At 42.0% G+C, this 27,418-nt stretch overlaps 1 protein-coding gene across 1 annotated transcript; it reads right to left on the reverse strand.

Annotated features, from left to right (window-relative positions):
- Positions 1 to 252: 252 nt before the first annotated feature.
- Positions 253 to 3,401, reverse strand: LOC121574424 (ATP-sensitive inward rectifier potassium channel 1-like). The gene is made up of 2 exons (XM_041887047.1): positions 3,190 to 3,401; positions 253 to 2,393 (listed from the first exon to the last, which is right to left on the reverse strand). Exons 1-2 carry the CDS (start codon positions 3,204 to 3,206, stop codon positions 1,241 to 1,243), a joined length of 1,170 nt encoding a protein of 389 aa, XP_041742981.1. The 5' UTR covers positions 3,207 to 3,401; the 3' UTR covers positions 253 to 1,240.
- Between the last annotated feature and the right edge of the window lie 24,017 nt (positions 3,402 to 27,418).

Genomic DNA, 27,418 nt, shown 5'->3' on the forward strand with positions numbered 1-27,418 from the left:
TACTTCAAACTGTCATTATTACCAGCTGAGATAAATGTTTATGAGTTCATTTTACTCCTGCCTCAGAGTTTGTCTGGACAGTGTCTTAAGATCATCTTAAAATCTATGAGCTGTGTTTTTTTGGTGTCTTAAAACAGGTTTCAACAGATTCCTAGGACCTGTTCTGAGATGCTTTGTGGATACGGGCCCAGGTGGCAGAAAGGAAGATACTCAAGGCCTAGTCAAAAAACATTTATTTATTCTAACCAGGAATGCTGTTTTCCCTGAGAACAAGTAACTCAATATTACAAAATAATACATCTACACAATGTAGATTAGTCACATTAATATTCCCAGTCAGTGCAATTACCAGCTATTCACAGTATTCTAAAGGAATTAAGGCATACATTATGAATCTGTTATGGCACATAAGATGTACTTTGTCATTTCAGTTAAGAAAAAGACTATGTAAAGACTCTAGGGAAGCAAGTTCTACCCTATTGTTATTCCTTCATCCCTGACATATTTCATTAAAACAGGCTCAGGTCATAAGCTTCTCATGAATACCCCCTGTGCTTTACTCTCACTCCCAATCTCTCCTTCAGGTCATGACCAAAGCCCTTTTTAATAGTTACTGTACCTAGTACAATAGTTACTGTTTGTATGTCACAAAGGTGCTTTGAGTGTAATGAGCTGTTCTTACCAACAGTTTAGCTCCTACCGGAGCTTGAAAACACCAGTTCAAGATTGACAAGAGCAAACCTCATAACACATAGCAATGTCGTTTTTCAGCTCTGCTGTTAATTTTGTATTTCCAGTGATCATTGATTTCTTAGGTCTTTTGCATTGTATGTCATTTTTCAAAACAACAAATAAAGGCTGATGTTTAGTCTTTTAAAGGCATAGACGTAAATAATACTGAGTTGTTCAGTCTTAACTCAAATGTAATAACCCATGCTCACATGAAGCAAAGTAAAGATTTGCACCATATCCAAGGTGCACATTATTCTTTGGCTCACTGGTTATTAGAACTGGGGCTACCTGCTCATCGTCTATGACTCAGTATGAGCCCCTGAACACAAAGTGAGCTTTCAGTCATCCATATCGGACTGAGAATCTATAGAAAGAACATGAATACTCTCATAAACAAGTGCTTAATCCACATCTCTCTCTGCGAGCCATGTCCCACATCCTGGGGGTTGCTGTCTGTCAGTCTGTGGTTTACAGCGGAAACTTTCAGTTTCACCCTCTTTCCTCCGGCTCACATTGTTGTGTTATCCATTGTGTCTTGAATGTCAATCACCTCGAATCCGGGGTTGTCGATACCCAACTTCCTGTGGTGGTTGTTTTCGTTATTGTTGTGGTTGCGTTGGTCTGGATCACTCTGAAAGCATTGGACACAGTGTGGGGTCGTCACCGGCACGGTTCTGGAGAAGTTGGAGAAGTCCACATGGTACTTGCCCGTCTTGGTGCGGGAGATGATGGGCAGGAAGCTGTATCCCCATTGGACCTCCTGGGGGATGAAGGAGGTCCGCACCTGGCAGGCGGAGCTGGTGGACTCGGCCGTCCCGTCCAGGAAGACCACCAGCTCAAAGTCCTGCTGCTGGAGGGTGTCCACTGACATGTTGTAAAACGGACTGGCCTTGTCGATGATGTGGTACAATGTCAGCGGGCAGACAAAAAACAGGTTGTCCTTGCCAGCGTCTACTGCAAAGTCAATGCCTACCTGGTCGAGAATTATAGTCTCACCTTCCGGCGTGACAGTTGTCCTAAGCAGCTTGCCGTAGATTTGGCTCCCAATGAGCAAGGTCTTGCGGAGGTTGGCCACTCGGATCAGCAGGCACAGGCTGCCCTTCTTCAGGCAGATGACCGCTGTGTTACTGAAGGTCACTGTCTTTGCCCTCTTCTTGGGAAGGGAGATCTTGGCCAGGATCACCCCACACATGAAGCAGTTGACAAAGACCCCAATGAGGGATTGGACGACGATGAGGGCCACGGTGCCAGGGCAGTGCCCAGTGAGTGCCCGTCCACCATAACCAATTGTTGTCTGGGTCTCCAAGGAGTACAGGAAAGCCGTGGTGAGCCCATTGACATTGTCTATACAACTGACATGGCTGTCTGTGCTGTTCTGTCCAATCAGATCCCCATTACTCTTGGCAATCCAGTACCACAGAAGGCTGAAGACGAACCAGCTGCCTGTGAAGGAGGCGACAAAGAGGAGGAGGACGAAACGCCAGCGGATTTCCACAACCGTCGTCCAGAAGTCCCCCAGGAAGGCAAAGTGGTTGTGGTACTCGATGTTGCCAAACTCAATGTTGCAGCGGCCATCTTTGGTCACCAGACGGGTCTGGCGGATTCTGCCCTCCATCAGGTGGTCATGGATGTGTCTCTGGACGAACTGGAACATCCTGGAGCTTTGGGAAGAAAAAAAACAATAACAAGTGTGTAAGACCGGGATAAACCGCAATGGAGAAACCACAAACGTGGGCAACTAGCAAACACTAGTTTTAGTTAGTTATAGAAAATGAACATCAATAAAAATAATATAAAAAATAATAATAACTTCAGTGTTGTTTATCTCAGTCAAAGTTTTGACTAACCTTCTTTTTCTTTCATAAAACACCTCGTCAGCAATAGATTTGAAAATGTATCTTTGATATTCCACTCATTTCTACTCCTAACAACGCATATTACATTTGAGCTCAGATATATGAGATAAAAACACAACATTTTGTGTTTTATTTGTTTGAGAGCCTCAGGAGATTAAATAGTTGACAGAAGTTACATTTGATATTTCACGGTTACTCACCCTACAAAGTGATGTGGGTACATTTGTGGTTCTAATTGTTCCACTTTTGTTCCACAAATCTAATCCCTGGCAGCAGTTCCACTGAAGGGAAACCAGACAATAGTAATGACCTTGCACTTTAAAATCTATTGCCTAAATTACTATGGCAACACAATTAACTGTTTAACATAGGTCACTCATCCTCTAATAAAACTCAATGAGGCAACACTATTTCTGCCATTAAAAGACAACAGCCTTTTTTCACAATTAGAAAAGTGAACACGTTCACCTTCCTCTCCTATTCAGCAAACAAAAACAAAACTTCTCACTTCATAAAAAATCCCATAACAATACTTAAGAAATAGATCACTGTCACACTGTCGGTCTGTCTATCTGAACAGCAGAAAATCCACTTCACGTACCTGCTAAGTGAAACCATGGGCCAAACTGCAGAGACAGGATCAGTCTGGGAACTCACACTCCTCCGAGTGAGTTGGCATGTAGGCGTTGCAAAGGTTTTAATCCACAGTGAAATGTCCTAATCCCAGCCACATGCCACGGTGTACAGCCCTCATACAGACAGACAAGAGTCGGAATGTTACAATAGTGCGCCACTATTTTAGTGCCAAGTCAACATCCCACCACACTCTCCTCCAGAGTCCCCAGTATAGCCACTCACTCCATCCCCAGTCAGGGTGTCGTGGTTGGCTGTGGCTCCCCCTGAAATGGTGGCCCATTGTACATGGTATCCACCACCACCACCACACGTGAAGGCTCAACTCCAAAAATGTAGCATCCTGGATTCCATGGCCACAGAGTTTGCCAGAAAGCACACAATAACTATTGCAGACAGAAGGTGCACCTATTGAAGAGGGGACAACGTAACCAGTGCAGCACTCATGCTGTTATTTGTTTTCAACTCCCCTGAGAACATTAGGGCTTTGTGTTGAGGACCACACAAATAAATCTTTTTTTTTTCGCTGGTCCCCAACAACCCCTCCTCCTCAAAACTTCAGCCTTCTTAGTATCTGCATCAGAATTAAGTATGCTGGAGTGGCAGGGAGCAGTGGGCGGTACTCCAGCAGCAGAATGAGTTTGGAAAATATTATTTGTCTCAACTGTGGAACACATATGCGGAATGGCCGTCTGGCAATTCTGGCAAATGCCAGAAAGCCTGGAAAAATTTAAGAAACTTTGATTCTTGAGTGTAGTTGTCCTTTAATTCAGTGTGCATGCCCTGCACTCATCACATGTGCACTAAGCGCACATGTGATGAGTTCGCAAGTCAAATGCCCACTTGTGGTGCCACTGGACAGCAAAAAACGAGTACGTTTACCTTTATTTATTGTAATTTAAATTAGTTTGTAGTAGTTAAGTGTTGCGCTAGATTACGCAGCTACTAATAGGAAATGTATGGTTTAAACATGTCTTTAATGTTTATTTGTGTTAGCTGTTAGTGATAATTCCAAGTGTTAATAAATGTGTGTTTACATCATAATGGCCAAAGGTGTCTGACTTTATAGTAAGTACAGCGCCATATGATATGAAGGACAAAGGGGAAGGGGGATACCTAGTCAGTTGTACAACTAAATGCATTCAACTGAAATGTGTCTTCCACATTTAACCCAACCCCTCTGAATATAAGACATTTATGAATGTGTTATGAATGACGAAAGGGGTCTGACATTAAAGTAAGTACAGCATCATGCAATATAGCATCTTTATGGATGTGTTATGAATGACCGAAGGTGTCTCACTTCAAACAAAGTATTACAGGACATTACATAGGTTATTAACATTCTGCTGATGTATGAAAGACAGCCACAAAGTCCTAATTATAGCTAAACCCTTCCCATTTCCACAATTCCTCTTCTTACAATGTGATGTTAAACCTAACCCTAACTAATGAAGGCCAAGTTTGATGTGTTGGTCCACCAGATCTTTTGGGCGCATTTGGGCGGAAGTGTCTGGGAACGAGATTAGGTTCAATGTGACTAACATGACTTCACTTTAGTGCGTGTGCCATCCTTCAGCACAACATGTCACCCTTTATAAAGCACATTTGACATTGGTGATTATGTCACCCAGTTATGCCACATTTATGAACCCTTTATAAAGCATGACATACGGTTATAGATGCTTTGTAATACATTAATGTAGTGCTTATGAAGGCATTTTGAAGCCGTTATAAGCTAAACGTCATTTAAAGCTGGACTGACTGTGCCACTATGAACAATGACATGATAAGTAAAAAATAATAAATTACTCTTAAAATGTAGTTAGGTAACACTAAATGGCTACACTGAATTATCGGCTGATGATGTTGAAGAACTACTCAAAAAAATTTAATATGGATTAGGACAACCAAATTATGAACTTACCTTTTTTTTACTAAGAACTTGTGAACTTGAGACAAGTATGGTAATTGGGCTGTTGATGGAGTATACAAAAGTATATAGACACCCCTTCAAATTAGTGGATTCCGCTATTTCAGCCACGCCCTTTGCTGACAGGTGTATAAAATCGAGCACACAGCCATGCAATCGCCATAGACAAACATTGGCAGTAGATTGGCCTTACTGAAGAGCTCAGTGACTTTCAACGTAGCACCGTCATAGGATGCCACCTTTCCAACAAGTCAGTTCGTCATATTTCTGCCCTACTAGAGCTGCCCCGGTCAACTGTAAATGCTGTTATTGTGAAGTGGAAACGTCTAGGAGCAACAACAGCTCAACCACGAAATGGTAGGCCACACAAGCTCACAGAACGGGACCGCCAAGCGCTGAAGCGTGTAGAGCGTAAAAATCATCTGTCCTCGGTTGCAACACTCACTAAGTTCCAAACTGCCTCTGGAAGCAACGTCAGCACAATAATTGTTAGTTGAAATGGGTGCTAGTAGCGTTTCAGTCGGTGACGTCACTCACTCTGAGACCTTGAAGTAGTTGTTTCCTTTGCTCTGGAAGGGCCATGGCTTTTCTGGAGCGATAGGTAATGATGCTTCGTGGGAGGTAGTTGTTGATGAGGGTCCCTGGTTCAAGCCCAGGTTGGGATAAGGAGAAGGACAGAAGCAATACTGTTACATTGAGAGGTTTATGAGATGTTAATTTCTCTCTCCTTTAAATTCCCAAAATATAATCCATTCACATGTTCTCTTTTAGACTAATGGTCAAAATGGACAATGGTCAAATCAGCGAGGCAACAACAGATTGTGGTCTGGAGGGCGTAATAGAAATGTTTCCTTTTTCCATGTCATAACTCGGTTCAACTTTGTGACACTGGGTGAAGGCTAACTTTGCATGAGACTGTGCATTGTTATTAGTTTTCTGCTCAATACAACTGAGATGTACTAGTAAAATAAGTATGATTTCTCATGTCCCTGTGCTGCTTTGCATCCCCTGTTTACAATACACTGTGTTGTCTATTTCGCTCACTGAATCAGTTAGAGAAAATGTTGAACTGTACAACAGCAGGTACGCTGTAACAGAAAACGGTAATATATATGGTAATTTGGGGTATTATCAACAGTAAAATAAGTTTTACTGCAGCATACTGTAAATGATGGTGCAATGTGGGAAAATGTTTTAAGCAAGGAAATTATTGCTGTATTTCGAATGGTACTGAAATTCAACCGCACAGAATCCAGTACCGTATCTTTGGAGAGCCAAAAAACCTTTTGACCACTAGTGGGTGCATGGTATTGTGGCTGCCAATGCCTACTTGACTCAAAAATGATCAGGTGATTCTGCATCTACTAGGAGAAATCTCTATCTTTCCATCTCCCAGTCTTCTGCAGACAGGGAGCCAAGCCATGTGCTTGACACACACATTGAGGGGAGGTAATCTGTGCTTAAGTCAGTCAGCAAGAATTTGAGCGAGCGAGCAGAGAGAGAGAGAGAGAGAGAGAGAGAGAGAGAGAGAGAGAGAGAGCGAGAGGGGTAATTAGGAGATATAACACAAATGGGAAGGATGACTGCAACTGGTAGGAAGCACTGGAGCCTGGATGGGAGTTGAGTGATGCCTTGGTGGCTTCTTGGAAAGTTAAGTTACCTCCATTGGAACCAAAAGGTAGGAACCACTCTAAACAGGTATAGCCTGGTGTGTGATGCTTCAGCAGGTCCTCTGGACTTTAGCTGCCATGCATTGTTGAATGTAATTTGAGTGACACGATAGCTTACTAGTTCAATGCAAGTAATAAAGGGAAATATATATTTTTTAAGGATGTATATATATGTATGTATATGTATTTATATGTATGTATATATATATATGCTAGAGAAAACAACATATGGGGGATTGGAAGTGATGCAGACAATTACATTGATGGAAGTATTAAAGCTGATCTATCCCCTAAAAAAAAACGTTTAAAAAAAACAGTTAAATGCATCATGCATGCATTTGTGACTTTTATCATGTGTGTATCTGGGATTCTGCACTGGAGTGAATCACAAAAGATAACAACAATTGATGTACATCTGCAAATGACCCACATCTGTGAATGAAGAAAGGCATAGTCACAATCAAGCTGTTGTTTTGTACCCGGTACCGGGTCTGCGGAGCTTAAGTGTTACCCACTACGTCAATTTCGGTCAGAAAAAAGAAAGTGACATATCATTCGAAAGGTACAGCACTTGTCTTTTTGGAAACTGAGCTCACACCTTACTGCTGGGATGTCATAAGAATGCCCCTGCCTCGTTTCCAATGGGACAAATTAAGGGGAAAAGAGTGTTTGAAGTTTCCTCGCCTGTCTGTGTGTTATTTAAAAAAACAAGGGTCATTTTAAGATGTCAGGCCTGAAATTCCACTACGCCATTTTCGCACAGTGAGGACTACCCAAACCAGATCAAACCAGACGCATCTGGTTTCAAGTGGCCAAGTCGCATCATATGATCTTCTACTGCGATCTAGTGGACGAACTGGGAAATTGCATGAGCTTTGATTACATCAGTGAAAATGTTATGAGTTCAGCTTTCTCCTTATATTTATATCAGTCCTGTAAGATGAAAAATTAAGACATGCACAAGCCATGCACAAGTGTGTGTATGTGTGTGTGTGAGTGTGTGTGCGCGTGCGTCCGTGCATGTGTGTGTTTCCAATCCTGGAGCACCCCTAATGTTGTGACCTCCATCTACACAGTGGGTATACCAATGCAGGATTAATTTAATCTCCCTGTTGTTACAGGAAATGTCCTGCACAGCAGTTAATACAAACTTGTAGTGTATTTGAGGTATAAAGGCTTCTAAAGTATGTAATTTACACTTTTACATTTCAGACTTGATTTGCCCTAACAAAAAATGTATCAACCCCCACAATAACGTCCATTAATTATAATCCACACAATAATTCACATTTCCTGTGGCTGCATGATTATTTTCCTGCTATGAGAAAATGCTCAAATTAAGATCCTGATCTGTAGATAGCCCTCCTCCTATATAGCGAATGTGTAATCATTTTCCCGGTCTGCAGCAGGAACATGGCAGCAGGAACATGGCAGGAAGAATGGCACCGGAGGGGATGGCTGCCGTTTTACGGGTTCCTAACCAATTTTGCTTTTTGTGTGTTTTTTCGTATTGTTTGTAACTTATTTTGTACATAATGTTGATGCTACCATCTCTTATGACCGAAAAGAGCTTCTGGATATCAGAACAGCGAATACTCACCTCGAACTGGACAGAGATTTGTTCTTTAATGAGTCAGACGCGAAGGACATAATGTTGCTCACAGACAAGGCCCAAATCCCCGTCATTCGCATTAAGAAAATAAGCAATCCTCCCGTGATGCACCAAGCCCTGTCTGGACCCTGGTGTGGGAGGCCCCGACCCTGGAGAGGGGTTGACGTCTGGTTCTGGCTCTGCAGTCCTCCCGCGATGCACCAAGTCCTGTCTGGACCCTGGTGTGGGAGTGGACTGCTCTGGCACTGGAGTGGAGCCGCTGCCCGGAGCTGAACTGGACCCCGGTGGAGCGGACTGCTCTGGCTCTGGACTGGAGCAGCTGACCGGGGCTGGACTAGGCACCGGTGGAGCGGACTGCTCTGGCATTGGATTGGAGCAGCTGACCGGAGCTGGACTAGGCACCGGTGGAGCGGACTGCTCTGGCACTGGAGTGGAGCAGCTGACCGGAGCTGGACTTGGCACCGGTGGAGCGGACTGCTCTAGCACTGGAGTGGAGCAGCTGACCGGAGCTGGACTAGGCACCGGTGGAGCGGACTGCTCTGACCCTGGACTGGACCGTACCGGGCTGGGGACACGAGCTGGTGCGGGAGCAGCCGGCTGGGGACACGCACCACTGGTTTGGTGCGAGGAGCAGGTACGGGGCGCACCGGGCTGGCGACACGCACCACTGGTTTGGTGCGAGGAGCAGGTACGGTCCGTACAGGACTGGAGACACGCACCACTGGTTTGGTGCGTGGAGCATGTACAGGGCGTACCGGGCTGGCGACACGCACCACTGGTTTGGTGCGAGGAGCAGGTACGGGCCGTACAGGACTGGAGACACGCACCACTGGTTTGGTGCGAGGAGCAGGATTGGGGCGCACCGGGCTGGAGACACACACCACTGGTTTAGTGCGAAGAGCAGGTACGGGCCGTACAGGACTGGAGACACGCACCACTGGTTTGGTGCGAGGAGCAGACACGGGCCTTACCAGGCTGGAGATACGCACCACTGGTTTGGTGCGAGGAGCAGGCACAAGCCGTCCTAGCTGAATGCTAATTTTAGCCCGGCAAGAGCGGGACGCGGGCACCAAGCGCACCGGGCTGTGAATGCGCACTGGAGATACAGTGCGTATCACAGCATAACAGGGTGCCTGTATGGTCCCACGCTCCTTAACGCGAGTGCGGGGAGTTGGCTCTACTCTGAATCCTGGCTCCGCCAGCCTCTGCTCTAAGGACTGCGTTCTCCTTTTCTCTAGGGTTAATTCCTCTCTCAGCTCCTCCTGTTGCCTAGCCAGCTCCTCTCTCCGTGCATCCACTGACTCCTCCCTGTGGGCCTCCTGCAGCGCCTCCTTCTGAAGGGAGAGCTCCTGCTCCCTCTTCTCTATCAGCCCCCGTAAGGTGGTGGTCTCCTCTCTCAGAGTGCTGAGCTGCAGGTCTTTCAGGGCCTCCTGCTGCTTCGCCCACCACCCCGTGTGCCCCCCCAAAATGTTTTATTGGGGCTGCCTCTTGGGCTTCCTTAGTGATCGGGACCTTTTGAGTCGCCGTTTTTTCTCCCTCGCTTTCTCCGTTTGCTCCCAAGGAAGGACATCCATACCTGCCTGGATCTCTTCCCAAGTCCAGGATCCCTTACCATCCAAAATATCCTCCCATGTCCATGTTGTCTGCTCTTCCTGTTCACGCTGCTTGGTCCGTTGGTGGTGGGATCTTCTGTCACGATCGTCGTGTAAAGGATTGGACCAAGGTGCAGCGTGGTATGCGTACATAGTAGTTTATTATATAAACACCGACAAAATAACAAAATCCAACAGAACGTGAAGTTCAAAAGGCTAAATATCCAACAAGCCAAACAGAAACAAGATCCCACAACATAGGTAGGCAAAATGGCTACCTAAGTATGATCCCCAATCAGAGACAACGATCGACAGCTGCCTCTGATTGGGAACCACACCCGGCCAACATAGAAATACACATTCTAGATAATCACATAGAAATTCACACCCTGACCAAACCAACTAGAGATCTCTATGTCAGGGCGTGACACTCTCTCTGTAAATCCTGATGTTTTACTATAATATGGGGCAACGCTTCCAGACAATTTATTCCAACTAGATGACTGTGGTGTAATTTGAAATACCAGGTAATAACGTTGTACTTTAATAACAATGCATTGTAAAGAACCATCAATTGAGAGAAGCTATGTATGGTCTTGGTGTTGATAGAAATTGGATAAAATATAGTAAACTATATTTTTGTGATACAACAGAGAGTTTGTCTGCACAAAAAGGGATTACACAACCATGTCTAGACAAACGTTGTGTAAACATTTTTGTGCAGACAAACTCTCTGTTGTATCAAAACAGTTGTGACAACTGTGTTGTACATCAGTTGTTCAAACTGAGTGTGTACGGGTGGCCTCTGTTATTCAATGGTCGTGTTTGTTATGTAGTGGGGACAACATCTAACCCTATCAAATTTCCCCACGTTGTCATATTATCATATACTCAGTGTGGCTACGAGTTTGTGATGGATGATCTCAACAAAGCCTGTTATTTTGCTCATACACATTCTGTACATCCTGAAAAACACATCCTTTGATATAAAAATGTATAAAACCTTACACGTCACTAGCATGCAGTAAACAGACGTCATTGGCTTTTAGACGCTTTGTTCTTTTTATAAGATGGAAGGCACATATATTCCATAGTATTTGTAACAGGAGACTGAGGTGGAGTGAAATAAAATGACATGATCAAGTTTTTATCTGGCGAGTTTTCCTTCCCTTTTCAACATTGGGGCATCTACTTGATAGTCAGGGGTGGCACAAAAGTTTTCCCTTTACTGAATGATGCTGTGGCATTCCTCTTTAATGTTTTGGGGTTGTTTGTGGTTTTGGGGGTTATGTTTTTTTCTCATAGTAACTTGTATTCAAAAATACAGTAGCCTGTCATCCCCATTAAAATGTGAATGCTGAAAATATTTGACAATATTGTTCATTTTCCGCATAACTCATACCTCATAAAGATGTGTCAGTCAAAAAAACAAATTGTCACATTGTTCTCAAAGGCTGCATTTAGACAGGCGGCCAAATTCTTATATTTTTTCCACTAATTAGTATTTTGACCAATCACGTCAGATCTTTTCACATCAGTCTTTTTCAAAAGACCAATTAATGAAAATAAGAATTGTGCTGCCTGTCTGAACGCAGCCTAATATGGTGTATGAATTCATATCAAAATGTGAGAGAAAGCTTAAAGAAAGGTATCCCCCCATGCATGGTCAGCATTACAGTTATTCAGCAACACTCTCTCTTTCCCTACAGCGTCAACCTTCTTACTGGATTAATCCATCTGAATAGAGGGCATTGTTGCTCAGATATGTTACATAATGTACGTAATGCACATACAGTAGTGTTAAAATAGGACTGTTTAGTCATAGAACGTATGTCCCAAATAGCACCCTATTCCCTATATAGTGCACTCCTTTTGGCTAGGTCTCAGGTCAAAAGTAGTGCACTATATAGGGACTAGGTTGCCATTTGGGACACAGACAAAGGCTTTGCTTATGTTATGTGAGAGAAAGCACATAGCTGGCCCATATCTTCAGTAGGTTCCTAATCCTGAAATTATTTTACCCAGTGTTCCTTTTCAAATAAACTTTGCATTGAGTGGATTTTACGTAAACCTGATTCTCTACTTATAAATGCCTCATGAGCTTAGTAAAACTGTACCCAATCAGAACCCAAAATGTAAGCTTGTTTTACTCCATTGTTGGTAAACAATGTAATTGTAAACAAACATTGTATCGCTTAAAAGCATGGTTAAGGCCGGGATTCAATCCGATTGAGGATTTGCACAATGCACCATTTAGAAGGTCATTTCCGATTAAGCGACATACGCAGCATTTACCGTGAATGTGATCTCCGAGAATGTGGGAACATTGGCTTTAAAACATGCATTGCAGACAAAGGGTGATCGGATTCAATCCTGGCCTAAAACTATCATGTTGATGTCATGAATGGTCAGTCCTTACACCCCGTCTATGAATTTGAGAGTGGTTACATTTCTCCTGCTCCATCCCTCAGCTCTTTACCAAAAAAAGTGGTGGGGTGGCGATGTGTTGTTGTTTGAATCCCTTTAATGATAATTCATTTTGATGTCTGACTCTTCTAGGAAGGCTTTCCACTAGATGTTGGAACATTGCTGCAGGGACTTGCTTCCATTCAGCAACAAGAGCATTAGTGAGGTCGGGCACTGATGTTTGGCAATTAGGCCTGGTTCGCAGTCGGAGTTCCAATTCATCCCAAAGGTGTTTGATGTGGTTGACATGAGAGCTCTGTGCAGGCCAGTCAAGTTCTTCCACACCGATCTCGACAAACCATTTCTGTATGGACCTCACTTTGTGCATGGGGCATTGTCATGCTGAAACAGGAACTTCCCCAAACTGTTGCCACAAAGTTGGAAGCACAGAATCATCTAGAATGTCATTGTATGCTGTAGCGTTAAGTTTTCCCTTCACTGGAACTAAGGGGCCTAGCCCAAATCAAGTTGGCATTCAGACTTACAGTACCTTATGAAGGTATGTAACAGGCTTTGCAGGCATGGTTCCCTTGCACGCGCTGAATACATTTCATTAAACTGCTGAAAACCCTCCCACTTGCTGGCCAACAGATTTTCTCATGGTGTTTTCATTCAATAGGGTTTTCAGTACATTTCTCTTAAGCCATCCCTTTAAATACGTGTACCTTTTAGTTCGAATTTTGTCAACAGACTCAATAGAATACATTGAGAGAACGGGTTCAGCATATTAGGGATCAATTAAAGAAAGCCATCTAAATGTAGCCTATGCATATTCGTCTCCATTTCAGCACCAATTGGTAGATAAAAAAATACTCTGTAGAGTATTTTGGGTTAGGGAAGTATTTATGAATCATAAATAACAGGTTTGGAGAGCCTTTAAGCACGAAAGAAAGAAAACGGGGGTTTGATTCATTCTGAAAATTGCCATATTCAGTTCTTTAACACATGGTAATGTTGGAAGATTAGTGTACATACAATTATAATAGGGAGAATAGAGTACAATAGTAGGCTATACCCTTGTCTATTGCCTTCACTAACCATGGAAATGTGTGATGACACAGCCAAGTACTGTGCATCCCTGCAAGTTAAAAGGCCGTACAATGAAAATTCTGCATAATGGCACAGCATTTCATAAACTTTACTGTGGGAAAGTTGATATGTTGATATGCTTTAGTTTGCTGCCATATTACTGGTTTCACATGTGTCTCTGGCGATTATAAGTTAAAATATATCTAAAACAAGCATTTACTGTATATTTACAATTCCATTATCCAAACGGATTACTAATTTACCTAGCACTTATTAATAGCTCTTATCAAGTTGTAAATTACAGTACATGGAGAATGGTGTTATTTCTATTGGAACAAATAATGTAGACGCTTTTTCCACTTAGAACCGGTAGGTCGCTAGACATTATTCATGATTTAAGAATACGGCGTATCTGTAGACACACCTCCGCCACAACTTCATTTATTCGATCTCCACCCAAAACGAATAGCAGGTGAACAGCACGCATGTGATTTCGCATTACAGACCAAATAGTCTTGTAGGCCTACGTAAATACATGACTCTTGCGTTTAACATGTGACTCACATAGACCTACACATAATAAACCATAGGCCTATAATTAATAGACTATGAGACGAGAACATAATGCCCTTATATAACAGTAATAATCACAATAGGAAGCCATAGCCTATATAGACTAGAACAGTGGTCACCAACCTTTTCTTAGTCGAAATCACTTTATGGGTCAAAATGCAAGCTAAGTATAATTCTCTGCTGGGAACGGGAGATCAAGTGCGCCTACAATGTATGATCAGTAGCATATAGGGCATGGGTCGGAGAAGCACAGGGTCAGAGAAGCAAAGTTATATTTCCAATTAAATTAAATTCCAAACAATGAAAGGCGATCGACTGGAACTAAATATTGTTTCATGTATTTGCTTATTTTCATGTATAATAAGAGAGGTCAGATTTTCTCCATGTAGGCCTACCCCTTATTATAAATAACATAGTCAGGTCCGTAACCAGGGTCTAAGTTTATGCTGCATTTCTATACAATAATTTTTTTTTGGAGATTTGCGAAACAGCAAAAACAAGCAAATTATCACATTGGTTGCTATAGCTTCATTCACCTCAGTCCATCTACAAACACATAGCCTATTAGCTATACAATTAGCCGCTACACATTAACTCAGCACTGGGATTAAAAACTATAATTTAATACGTACAGAGGGATCTGTTAGCAGAAAAAGTATTTTATTGACAGAAAGTAAACAAATGTTTGCTTTACAGATTTTTTTGTTGTTGCAGTTTTACAGCAAATGTCCTGCAATTCAACACATTTTGCCATGACATGCCATGTTATGCCATGTTAATATGCTATCTGAGTGAGAGTGACTAACAAAATCAATGAGGGCCCCCTGGAGGTCAGGGTCCCTGTGCAAGTGCCCTGCATGCCTGGTCAGTAATTCGACAGTGCCTTCAAAAAGTAATCACACCCCTTGACTTTTTCCACATTTTTGTTGAGTTACAACCTGAATTTTAAATGAATTACATTTAGATTGTGTATCACCGATCTACACATAATACCCCATATGTCAAAGTGGAATTATGTTTTTACACATTTTTACAAATTAATAAAAAATGAAAAGCTGATTATTCAACTAAGTATTCAACCCCTTTGTTATGGCAAGTCTAAATAACATCAGGAGTAAACATTTGCTTAACAAGTCAGATAAGTATTGCAAAATAATTATGTGTGCAATAATGGTGTTTAACATGATTTTTGAATGACTACCCCATCTCTGTACCCCACACATTCAATTATCTGTAAGGTCCCTCAGTGGAGCAGTGAATTTCTTGAAGAGGTCACGACTTGGGGCAGTGGGTTCAGAACAACAATGACAAAAACTGTATAAAAAAAATTATATAGATGTATATATACAGTTGAAGTCGGAAGTTTACATACACTTAGGTTGGAGTCATTAAAACTTTTTTTTCAACCACTCCACAAATTTCTTGTTAACAAACTATAGTTTTGGCAAGTCGGTTAGGACATCTACTTTGTGCATGACACAAGTACATTTTCCAACAATTGTTTACAGACAGATTATTTCACTTATAATTCACTGTATCACAATTCCAGTGGGTCAGAAGTTTACATACACTAAGTTGACTGTGGCATTAAACAGCTTGGAAAATTCCAGAAAATGATGTCATGGCTTTAGAAGCTTCTGATAGGCTAATTGACATCATTTGAGTCAATTGGAGGTGTACCTGTGGATGTATTTCAAGCCCTACCTTCAAACTCAGTGCCTCTTTGCTTGACATCATGGGGAAATCAGCCAAGACCTCTGAAAAAAATTGGTCTGGTTCATCCTTGGGAGCAATTTCCAAATGCCTGAAGATACCACGTTCATCTGTACAAACAATAGTACGCAAGTATAAACACCATGGGACCACGCAGCCGTCATACCGCTCAGGAAGGAGACGCGTTCTGTCTCCTAGAGATGAACGTACTTTGGTGCAAAAAGTGCAAATCAATCCCAGAACAACAGCAAAGGGCCTTGTGAAGATGCTGGAGGAAACAGGTACAAAAGTATCTATATCCACAGTAAAACGAGTCATATATCAACATAACCTGAAAGGCCGCTCAGCAAGGAAGAAGCAACTGCACCAAAACCGCCATAAAAAAGCCTGACTACGGTTTGCAACTGCACATGGGGACAAAGATCGTAGTTTTTGGAGAAATGTCCTCTGGTCTGATGAAACAAAAATAGAACTGTTTGGCCATAATGACCATCATTATATTTAGAGGAAAAAGGGGGTTGCTTGCAAGCCGAAGAACACCATCCCAACCATGAAGCACGGGGGTGGCAGCATCATGCTGTGGGGGTGCTTTGCTGCAGGAGGGACTGGTGCACTTCACAAAATAGATGGCATTATGAGGAAGGAAAATTATGTGGATATATTGAAGCAACATCGCAAGACATCAGTCAGGAAGTTAAAGCTTGGTCGCAAATGGGTCTTCCAAATGGACAGTGACCCCAAGCATACTTCCAAAGTTGTGGCAAAATGGCTTAAGGACAACAAAGTCAAGGTATTGGAGTGGCCATCACAAAGCCCTGACCTCAATCCTATAGAAAATGTGTGGGCAGAACTGAAAAAGCGTGTACGAGCAAGGAGGCCTACAAACCTGACTGTTACACCAGCTCTGTCAGGAGGAATGGGCCAACATTCACCCAACTTATTGTGGGAAGCTTGTGGAAGGCTACCCGAAACGTTTGACCCAAGTTAAACAATTTAAAGACAATGCTACCAAATACTAATTGAGTGTATGTGAACTTCTGACCCACTGGGAATGTGATGAAAGAAAAACAAGCTGAAATAAATCATTCTCTCTACTATTATTCTGACATTTCACATTCTTAAAATAAAGTGGTGATCCTAACTGACCTAAAACAGGGACTTTTTACTAGGATTAAATGTCAGGAATTGTGAAAAACTGAGTTTAAATGTTTTTGGCTAAGGTGTATGTAAACTTCCGACTTCAACTGTAGATGGCCAGAATGCCAGTAGTAGTGCAGCAGGTAGTCTGGCGGGTAGGAGCATTGGGCCAGTAACCGAAAGGTTGCTGGATCGAATCCCCGACAAGCTGTCTGTCTTTATGCCCTGAGCAAGGCAGTTAACCCACTGTTCCCTGGACACCGATGACGTGTATGTCGATTAAGGCAGCACCCCGCACCTCTTTAATTCAGAGGGGTTGGATTAAATGCAGAAGACACATTTCAGTTGAATGCATGTACAACTGACTAGGTATCTCCCTTTCCTTAGGTTCTGTGAGGACAAGTGGAAGATGTGATATTTTACCAGGAGTTTGCACAAGTATGTACAAATAACAATGAAAGATGAACAGTCTTCTCCATCACTACAACATCAGTTTTTACAAAATAATAATAATAATATTAAATATACCATTTAGCAGACGATTTTATCCAAAGCGACTTTTACATATGGGTGGCCGCAGGAATTTAACCCACAATCCTGGTGTTGCATGAATACCAACTGAGCCATACTGCCTAAACACTGTACATGCATACATACATACATACTTGGAGTCAGTTTTCCAGACAAAGGTTAAGCCTAGTCCTAGACTAAAAAGATTATCAATTGAAAGTACTTTTTAGTCTGTGTCTGGGAAAACAGCCCATTCTGTAGAAAATTGTTTTCTTTTGAATAACCTCAGTCATTGGCATGGCTCATCACCATAACTATGACTTTGAACGTTCTCTCCATAATTCCTCTTTTCTCACACTCATTTCCATTTAAAGACCATTATCTTAGGTTTCCAGCACATCCTTTGAGAGGTATGCCACAGTTTGAACTTGAAGAGCCCCTTGAGAGTGGAAGGGGGGACAAAGCACCATTGTTAGAGTCAGGGCTTCTTGCTCAGTGCTGAATCGCATCCCTACGCACAGAGGAAGACTGGGAGTTGGCACACTCCAAGGTCAGACGAAAATAAATAGTTCAACGTGTGATTTTTTCGACTGACACTCGAAGCAATGACATCTTTAGCTTGGTTATGATCTGCCAAGGCTCCAAAAGAATACCTATAGTTTCAAATGAAATAAATGTTTCAAATGAAACCATAGTCACTCATGAAACCGCACAGATATTAACACTAATACATCTGCATTGATACTATCTTTCCCATTACATGCATAACAATATCTACTTTCGTGTGACCACTATTATTGATACAACGACGATTGATATTCATAGATTACAACACATAGACATTCATTGTTTCTTGACCCCTTATTGACCGTGGTGATAGGAGATACTTTTGACTGATGCTACTCTGAAGGAAATGCTTAGCAAATCGTTTCATACCCAAACAAAGCAACACTGAAATGACTATGTTCATAGCCTTCTTCTCACTACAGTAACTTGTCTGCACACTTCAAACATTTTCAAACTGCTCTAAAAAGCACCTAAATAAAATAAAACACTAAAATCCTTAAAAGTGACTCAAATGACAAGAAAAAGTTTGGCATGGTGGTTAAATGACCAGAACGGCCACCTATTACACTACAGTGCCATTTTCGCTAGATTGTCTTTTCAAGCGTCTGGCTAATGAGGAGCTACAGTACCCTATACTGTACATTTCACACAAGATTAACACATGCCATTTGCAATTCTAAAATGTTCCATGGCATGTGAAATGATAATTTAACCTGTTACCAATACATTTGTAATGTATCTAGGAACTAAAAATGGATTACAAACTAGCTTTTCAGGTGTTTGTGAAAGCAAAGACGAGGTGGAATGCATTTTTTACAATTGTGTTACAATACCATTTGCCATAATGTAATAATTGTATTTCCAACTCATTTTAAACATGTATATTTCCAGGAGGGTGAGCAGCTATTCTGAGCAGCTCTCACCTGGTTGCTGTTTGGCGGTGTGTTGAGGGGCAAGTGGAGCAGGCGGCTGGCCGTTTGCTGCTGGAAGCAGGGGTCCAGGATGCGGATGTGGCTGGTTTTAGCCAACCAGATCTCAGGAGGAGGTTTCCAGAAGCCCTTTCTGATCTGAGGCCACAAAAAGGGTGAAGAGAGAGAGTATAGTTAGAAAGAGTCCTGGGGTGGTCCATATGTATCAAGGAAGTAGAAGTATGAAGAAGCAAAAGTACGTGGCCTGTTTTGATGCTGCCTTCTGAGGAGCTATCAGAACGTTTAATCCCCATTTCAGGAAGTGCCTCACCGTCCCACAAGTTAAGCTTCACTTTCAAAAACCTCAGCTTAAGAAACAAACAACGCTGTTAAGGACAGTGGATGATCTGCTACTATTTATTTCCTCTCTAGATATTTAAGACTCATGACTGCATGGGCAACCTCTCACATCGTTGTCCCTTATGCAGTACATAAGCTGAGAGTTGGGCGAGTCAGGATGTTCACGTTGGGCCAAGCTAAAAGCAGAAGGACGCTGCCCTCAATGTCATCGGCCCTGAAACTTGTGCCTGGTTTGAATACTTTCCAAATGTATCCTTCCTTCCTCCCTTCCTTGAAGTTATATCACTGGTCTAAAATGACTGGATTGGTGAAAGGTATGTTATAGGAACTTTGTCTTCAACTATCCAATCACATACTGCTCAATGACTAGCTTGAAGAAGGGAGGAAAGGAGTATGCATTTTCTATTTTCGAGGATTGGAACAGAGCCAAGCATATGTAAAAATGTGATATCATATCATGTAAAAGTGAATTACTTAGGCTTTAGGAAATGCAACCAACTACAAAGATTGATTGGGAGGGGAGCGGGAGAGGAGACCCATGTACCCCGCTTCAATCAAGCAGGCGTCAGTCACCCACTTGGCTTCAGTCACCCCCAAGATTGAAGCAGGAGACAAATCCAGCAATAGCCTTCTCATCAGGCCTCTCACAGACAGGGGTCCTGGGATGGACAGCTCACACAGCTTCCCCACATACTGTGCTGGATCAAGGGTGACCTCATTGAAGAGGAGATCCAGGAGCCTGTCTACGTAGCCTGTATGTTTTTGAAAAGGGAAAAGTTTGTTAAATAGGTAGTGAATTTAATTTCCCTTTATTTACTGAGTTATGATGCTATCAATTAGTTTATGTAGTGATCTACTCATTCTACAATATGTTTTCTGGTATTTTTGAAGTACTCAATTTGAAATATGCAATATTTGGGTGTGCAGTTTTTGGTGAAACTTCTCAGTGTTTGTATTTGGAATGTGTGTACCTGAAATGCTCAATTGATTTGAAATGAATAACTATGACTTACAGTATGTTGGGTCTGTCTTCACAATATATCCCCCTGTTTTGCCTTGGGAAAGCTGATGTTGCATCACAGCATTCCTGCTGCGGTGGTTGCCTGGGAAGCTATGCAGACAGAGTAGATATTGACTTTTCTAAAATGTCTATCATTACTGCTTGACGATAGTGGAAAAACAAAAAAAGATGGAAAGTGAAATAATAATACCTCCCCCCCCATCCCCCTCACTTCTCAGACTCAATGTAGGGGGCTTAGGGATGGAAGAACAAAAACCATATAGTGACAATCAGGTGTGTTACAGAAAATATACGATTCACAAGTCAAAGCAGCCACAGTTACAGCCACAGCCACCATGTCAGACTCATCAAACACTGATACTTACATTATGGTCAGCGCTTGCAAGATCCACTGATCCACTGTTAATGATGGTACAGCATCTGTCTTCAGGATAAGATTCCTGGCAAGACCCATCGAATGTTCTCCACAACTGATAAAGCAACTTTGCTGAAATGTGCACTGCACACACGCGATTCATCATCATTAAATTAACACTGTGGCATCCAGTCACAACACAGTGTGCCTTTTCCGGCATGCTGGTAAGTAGCTTGCTAGCTAAAAATCACAACATAGTTGTGGGCTAGTTACCAGTATCGTTCTGCCACATTTTGCTTGAGCTATCTAAACGTTTGTAAACAAAGCAGTATGATGTGCACATGTGATGACGGTTTTAAGTCATTACATATTTAAATTAGTTAAGATTATAAAAAGCTACCATTGGTGTATAAAATGTCCGGCATTACGTGACGTTGCATAATGCTGGAAGTAATCTGAATCCAAGTCAATGTACTAGCTACAATAATTGTTCATACTTAAGTCAACCTATTATTAACTGGTTTCCTCCAAATATCATCACATTTTATAAAAAACATGATTTTCACTATTCGGGACCTATTAAGTTTGTTTACTCAACAAACAAATGTATGACAGTGTGAAATCAAACCGGGTGAAGAATAGGGCCCACCTAGCCTGGCGAGGGTTCAGCCTCCTCGCTGCCCGGATGTACTCCAGGTTACGGTGGTCCGTCCAGACGAGGAATGAGTGTTTCGCCCCCTCGAGCCAATGTCTTCACACGGTCAGAGCTCGGACAACAGCCAACAGGGCAAGGGCACATAGGAAGTGAAAAAAACCAGATACAAAGTAATGGCCAGATTTTAATCTATGGATTGAAAATCATTTGGGAAAGCTTAACCCCTGACTCAAATGGACTAGATAAGCGAGATACACTACATTACCAAAAGTATGTGGACACCTGCTCGTCGAACATCTAATTCCTAAATTATGGGCATTAATATGGAGTTGGTAACCCTTTGCTGCTATAACAGTCTCCACTTTTCCGGGAAGGCTTTCAACTAGATGTTGGAACATTGCTGCGGGGACTTGCTTCCATTCAGCCATAAGAGCATTAGTGAGGTCGGGCACTGATGTTGGGCGATTAGGCCTGGCTTGCAGTTGGCGTTCCAATTCATCCCAAAGGTGTTCGATGGGGTTGAGGTCAGGGCTCTGTGCAGGCCAGTCAAGTTCTTCCACACCTATCTCGACAAACCATTTCTGTATGAACCTCGCTTTGTGCATGGGGGCATTGTCATGCTGAAACAGGAAATGGCCTTCCCCAAACTGTTGCAGAACTGCACAGAATCGTCTAGAATGTCATTGTATGCTGTAGTGTTAAGATTTCCCTTCACTGGTACTAAGGGGCCTAGCCCGAACCATGAAAAACAGCCTCAGACCATTATTCCTCCTCCACCAAACTTTACAGTTGGCACTATACATTGGAGCAGGTAGCATTCTCCTGGCATCCGCCAAACCAAGATTCGAAAGTCGGACTGCCAGATGGTGAAGCGTGGTTCATCACTCCAGAGAACGCATTTCCACTGCTCCAAAGTCCAATGGCGGCGAGCTTTACACCACTCCATCCGACGCTTGGCATTGCGCATAGTGATCTTTGGCTTGTGTGCGGCTGCTCGTCCATGGAAACCCATTTCATGAAGCTCCTGACGAACAGTTCATGTGCTGACGTTGCTTCTAGGGGTAGTTTGGAACTCGGTAGGGCGTGTTGCAACCGAGGACAGATTATTTTTACGAGGTATGTGCTTCAGCACTCGTGGTCCCTTTCTGTGAGCTTGTGTCGCCTACCACTTCGCGGCTGAGCCATTGTTGCTCCCAGACGTTTCCACTTCACAATAACAGCACTTACAGTTCATCGGGGCAGCTCTAGCAGGGCAGACATTTGACAAACTGACTTGTTGGAAAGGTGTCATCCTATGACGGGCCACGTTGAAAGTCACTGAGCTCTTCAGAAAGGCCATTCTACTGCCAATGTTAGTCTATGTAGATAGCATGGCTGTATGCTTGATTTTATACACCTGTCAGCAACGGGTTAACCTTAATCTACATTTTGGTCATTGGTCATTCAGATAAGGTAGGTAAGAAAACCACATATCACAGTCATTGCAAGTAAAACCTTCCTCAACAATGACAATTCCTATTGATTCACTTGGCCCTTAATAATCAAAGTTAAAACCCTCAACTTTATCACCCATAACAACTGTCACAATGTACACTTATATTAACATACAGTATAAATATCCATAATTCTATTATGACATTCCTCATTCTGATAAAAATTACAGATCATCATCTCAATGCATTCCTAATACTATTAATTTAGCAATGTATATACCTCCTACCCAAATTATTAAATTTAGATAAATCCAAATGTATTATCCAACCCCTTCTTTCTCCGGCACTTAAATCTTCTGGCGTCTCTTCATTATGTTCTTCAGACAGCTTCATAGTTCAAAATGCATTGCCCATGACAATGTCCCAACTTCAATGTCTCATCCGAGTCACCACCATCTCTACACCCCATTGTCTTGTCCATTTGCCAACCATTATACCAACAACATGAGAAATGTTGCATTTGAACAGATCTTTCTCCATTCTCACTCAATGGTGGACTCCTGTCCCACTCTCTCGATATAAAAACATGAGAAAATCAGTTGATAGCTGTGGTAGAAGTGGTGCTATATAGTAACGTCTTCAATGCCTCTTACAGTTGAAGTCGGAAGTTTACATACACTTAGGTTGGAGTCATTAAAACTTTTTCAACCACTCCACAAATGTCTTGTTAACAAACTATAGTTTTGGAAAGTCAGTTAGGACATCTACTTTGTGCATGACACAATACATTTTTCCAACAATTGTTTACAAACAGATAATTTCACTTATAATTCACTGTATCACAATTCCAGTGGGTCAGAAGTTTACATACACTAAGTTGACTGTGCCTTTAAACAGCTTGGAAAATTCCAGAAAATGATGTCATGGCTTTAGAAGCTTCTGATAGGCTAATTGACATAATTTGAGTCAATTGGAGGTGTACCTGTGGATGTATTGCAATGCCTACCTTCAAAATCAGTGCCTCTTTGCTTGACATCATGGGAAAATCTAAAGAAATCAGCCAAGACCTAAGAACAAAAAATTGTAGACCTCCACAAGTCTGGTTCATCCTTGGGAGCAATTTCCAAACACCTGAAGGTACCACGTTCATCTGTACAAACAACAGTACGCAAGTATAAACACCATGGGACCACACAGCCATCATACCGCTCAGGAAGGAGACGCGTTCTGTCTCCTAGAGGTGTGAAAAGTGCAGATCAATCCCAGAACAACAGCAAAGGACATTGTGAAGATGTTGGAGGAAACAGGTACAAAAGTATCTATATCCAAGTAAAACGAGTACTATATCGACATAACCTGAAAGGCCGCTCAGCAAGGAAGAAGCCACTGCGTCCAAAACCGCCATAAAAAAAGCCTGACTATGGTTTGCAACTGCACACTGGGACAAAGATCGTACTTTTTGGAGAAATGTCCTTTGGTCTTATGAAACAAAAATAGAACTGCTTGGCCATAATGACCATCGTTATGTTTGGAGGAAAAAGCGGGATCTTGCAAGCCGAATAACACCATCCCAACCGTGAAGCACGGGGGTGGCAGCATCATGCTGTGGGGGTGCTTTGCTGCAGGAGGGACTGGTGCACTTCACAAAATAGATTGCATCATGAGGAGGGAAAATTATGTGGATATTAGAAGCAACATATCAAGACATCAGTCAGGAAGTTAAAGCTTGGTCGCAAATGGGTCTTCCAAATGGACAATGACCCCAAGCATACTTCCAAAGTTGTGGGAAAATGGCTTAAGGACAACAAATTCAAGGTATTGGAGTGGCCATCACAAAGGCCTGACCTCAATCCTATAGAAAATTTGTGGGCAGGACTGAAAAAGCATGTGCGAGCAAGGAGGCCTACAAACCTGACTCAGTTACACCAGCTCTGTCAGGAGGAATGGGCAAACATTCACCCAACTTATTGTGGGAAGCTTGTGGAAGGCTACCCGAAACGTTTGACCCAAGTTAAACAATTTAAACGCAATGCTACCAAATACTAATTGAGTGTATGTAAACTTCTGACCCCCCACTGGGAATGTGATGAAAGAAATAAAAGCTGAAATTAATCATTCTCTCTACTTTTTTCGGACATTTCACATTCTTCAAATAAAGTGGTGATCCTAACTGACCTTAGACAGGGAATTTTTACTAGGATTAAATGTAAAGAATTGTGAAAAACTGAGTTTAAATGTATTTGGCTAAGGTGTATGTAAACTTCCGACTTCAACTGTATGTTAATCTTCAGCCGGTTCAGAGGTTGTGTCTTTTTAAGGTTCACACCATTCTATGCCAAATTATCCCTGCTATGCATCAAGACACCATCTGTATTTACCTCAATAGAAGACAGAACATAACAGTTTAGTTGATTTCATTTCTAATCCAAGAAACCATATAACCATTGAATATATCACGAATTATTATGTTTTACCAATTATTCTTAATAACAATTTCTAATATACTTCCCAATTTCTGTTAGGTAAACCCTCCAAATACAGAGAAATGAATGATGTGACAGTCAGGTGATTTTTGAAATTCTGGAAGATCTTGTAGGTCTGTCCCTCCGCCAAGGGAATCAGCCATCACACGTAGCTCATCAGTAGCATTCCCCTTGCCATCGTCTCCCATCAACTGATCCTTGTCAGCTCCAGCATCCTCATCTCCCTCATCTCTAGATCGTTGGTTTCCTCGTAGTAGTCTGTTGCATTGGTTTAGATGATACCAGGTCGATCTCCCCTCTATCCATACATCCGTTGGTGTCGACTGGATGACGATGTATGGTCCTTTTAGATCTGACCCTTCTTCCTTCACTATGGTCTAGGATCATGTAGAGTCCTTCTCCATTTATCAACATCGCTCTGTGGAGTGTGTCCTTCTTTCAGCGTACTAATAGGGAAGTTGAGAGTCCCTGCTGCAAAGACACACAGACATAGACACAAAATAAAACAATGCTCCGCAGTGGCGATGCCATCTTCCTCCTCTGATTTGGAATACTCCTACAGTGGAACAAATAGATGCAGGTATTTCTCTCTGCTACTTTCCCCTCCATCGAGGTAGCCAGCAACACCTAGTACTGACCTCCCCACCTGGGTTTTGTCCATCTCTGACTTCTGTACTCCTTTACTGCCACATAGTCTCCAAGACGCAGAAAATGCTCAGATTCTCCTGTTAGGTTGGCAGAGAAGCCTTCACCCTTGCGAAGAAAGTCTTCAGAACATTGGTAGGTGAGACACAGTATGCTACTATATCCTGTCTTCATATCAGTCAGTAGAAGCCTTGATATTAGGAAGTGCACATTTTTGCATCTTTTTATAGGTCACTAGTTTCATAGACAGGCTCCTCTACATACTGCCTTATACCACAAATACATTTTCACCTAAAACATTTAATCTAACCCATAACACATGAATTACTACTGCTCATATTCTTTTACCAAAACAAAACCATGCGACCAGTACTTCCCCCCTTTGGACACATGACTCAAATCGAGATTCATGTCTTCAAAAATAAAACAACATTGCCTGTTAAACCAAAATAATAAATGCAATTAAAATGACAACATTTGATAATACCTTAACTTAATTGTATCCCCTAAAGTAATTCAAGTAATATCAAAATTGACTAGCGCCAGGTGTTCCTCATTCAGGACTAGCTCTCTCATCTTACCTTATTATGGTCAGAATCATAGATATGACTATTGCCAAATTATAAACTTCTTCATAATTATCAGTATTATAAAATACCCTCAACTCGGTATAATAAATTACCTTAAATTACTCATCCCATGCCTCAAGACTTTCCAGTGTGGATGATCAATTCACACTAGAAAGTCAGGACAGAGTTCAGAGGTCGTTCAAACCCTTCAAATAAGTATTCCATGCTATAGTATAAACTAATCATTAACAACAGTCAAAACATTTCATAAATGTTATGTATCCCAAGCGTACAGTAAGTCCTCATTACATTTCTTCTTAAAAGAAATCACGCGTTTACCCAAAACTTACTCATAAAAGAAAAAAACCACCCTGTAGCTCAGTTGGTAGAGTATGGCGCTTGCAACGCCAGGGTTGTGGGTTCGTTTCCCACAGGGGGCCAGTATGAAAATGTATGCACTCACTAACTGTAAGTCGCTCTGGATAAGAGCGTCTGCTAAATCGCTCAAATGTAAATGTTAGTTGTGTGTGGTTATTTGAAAAACCCAATTGGAAAACAACAAACAAAAATAGCCAGGCCTGGTTTATTTGGTAGCTGCCTTTTACGACCTAATTATAAGACTGCCAAATTTTACTAACTGCTCCCCCTAGCCCATAGACTTAGGAAACAGCCTAATGAGATATAAGGAAATCCACATTTTCCTGGAAGAGAAAGTATACATTTCATTAACATTCAATTATAATCAGCAATCCAAAAATATGAATTACACCCCAAAACATGATGCAGATATACCCTCTCCTATCTCACATCAATAATCATTTGTTTTAATCTAATTCCTCATAACTAGTCCAGAAGAAGATGACATACAATCTCTCAAAAGATGAAAACCACTCATGTTTCTCTGAGTTTACAATTAGTATTTTTAATTGATTACCCTTCAGACTTCATCCTCTGTAGTTCTCACAA

The sequence above is a fragment of the Coregonus clupeaformis genome, chromosome 9, assembly GCF_020615455.1.
Source record: "Coregonus clupeaformis isolate EN_2021a chromosome 9, ASM2061545v1, whole genome shotgun sequence".
Lineage (NCBI taxonomy): Eukaryota > Metazoa > Chordata > Actinopteri > Salmoniformes > Salmonidae > Coregonus > Coregonus clupeaformis.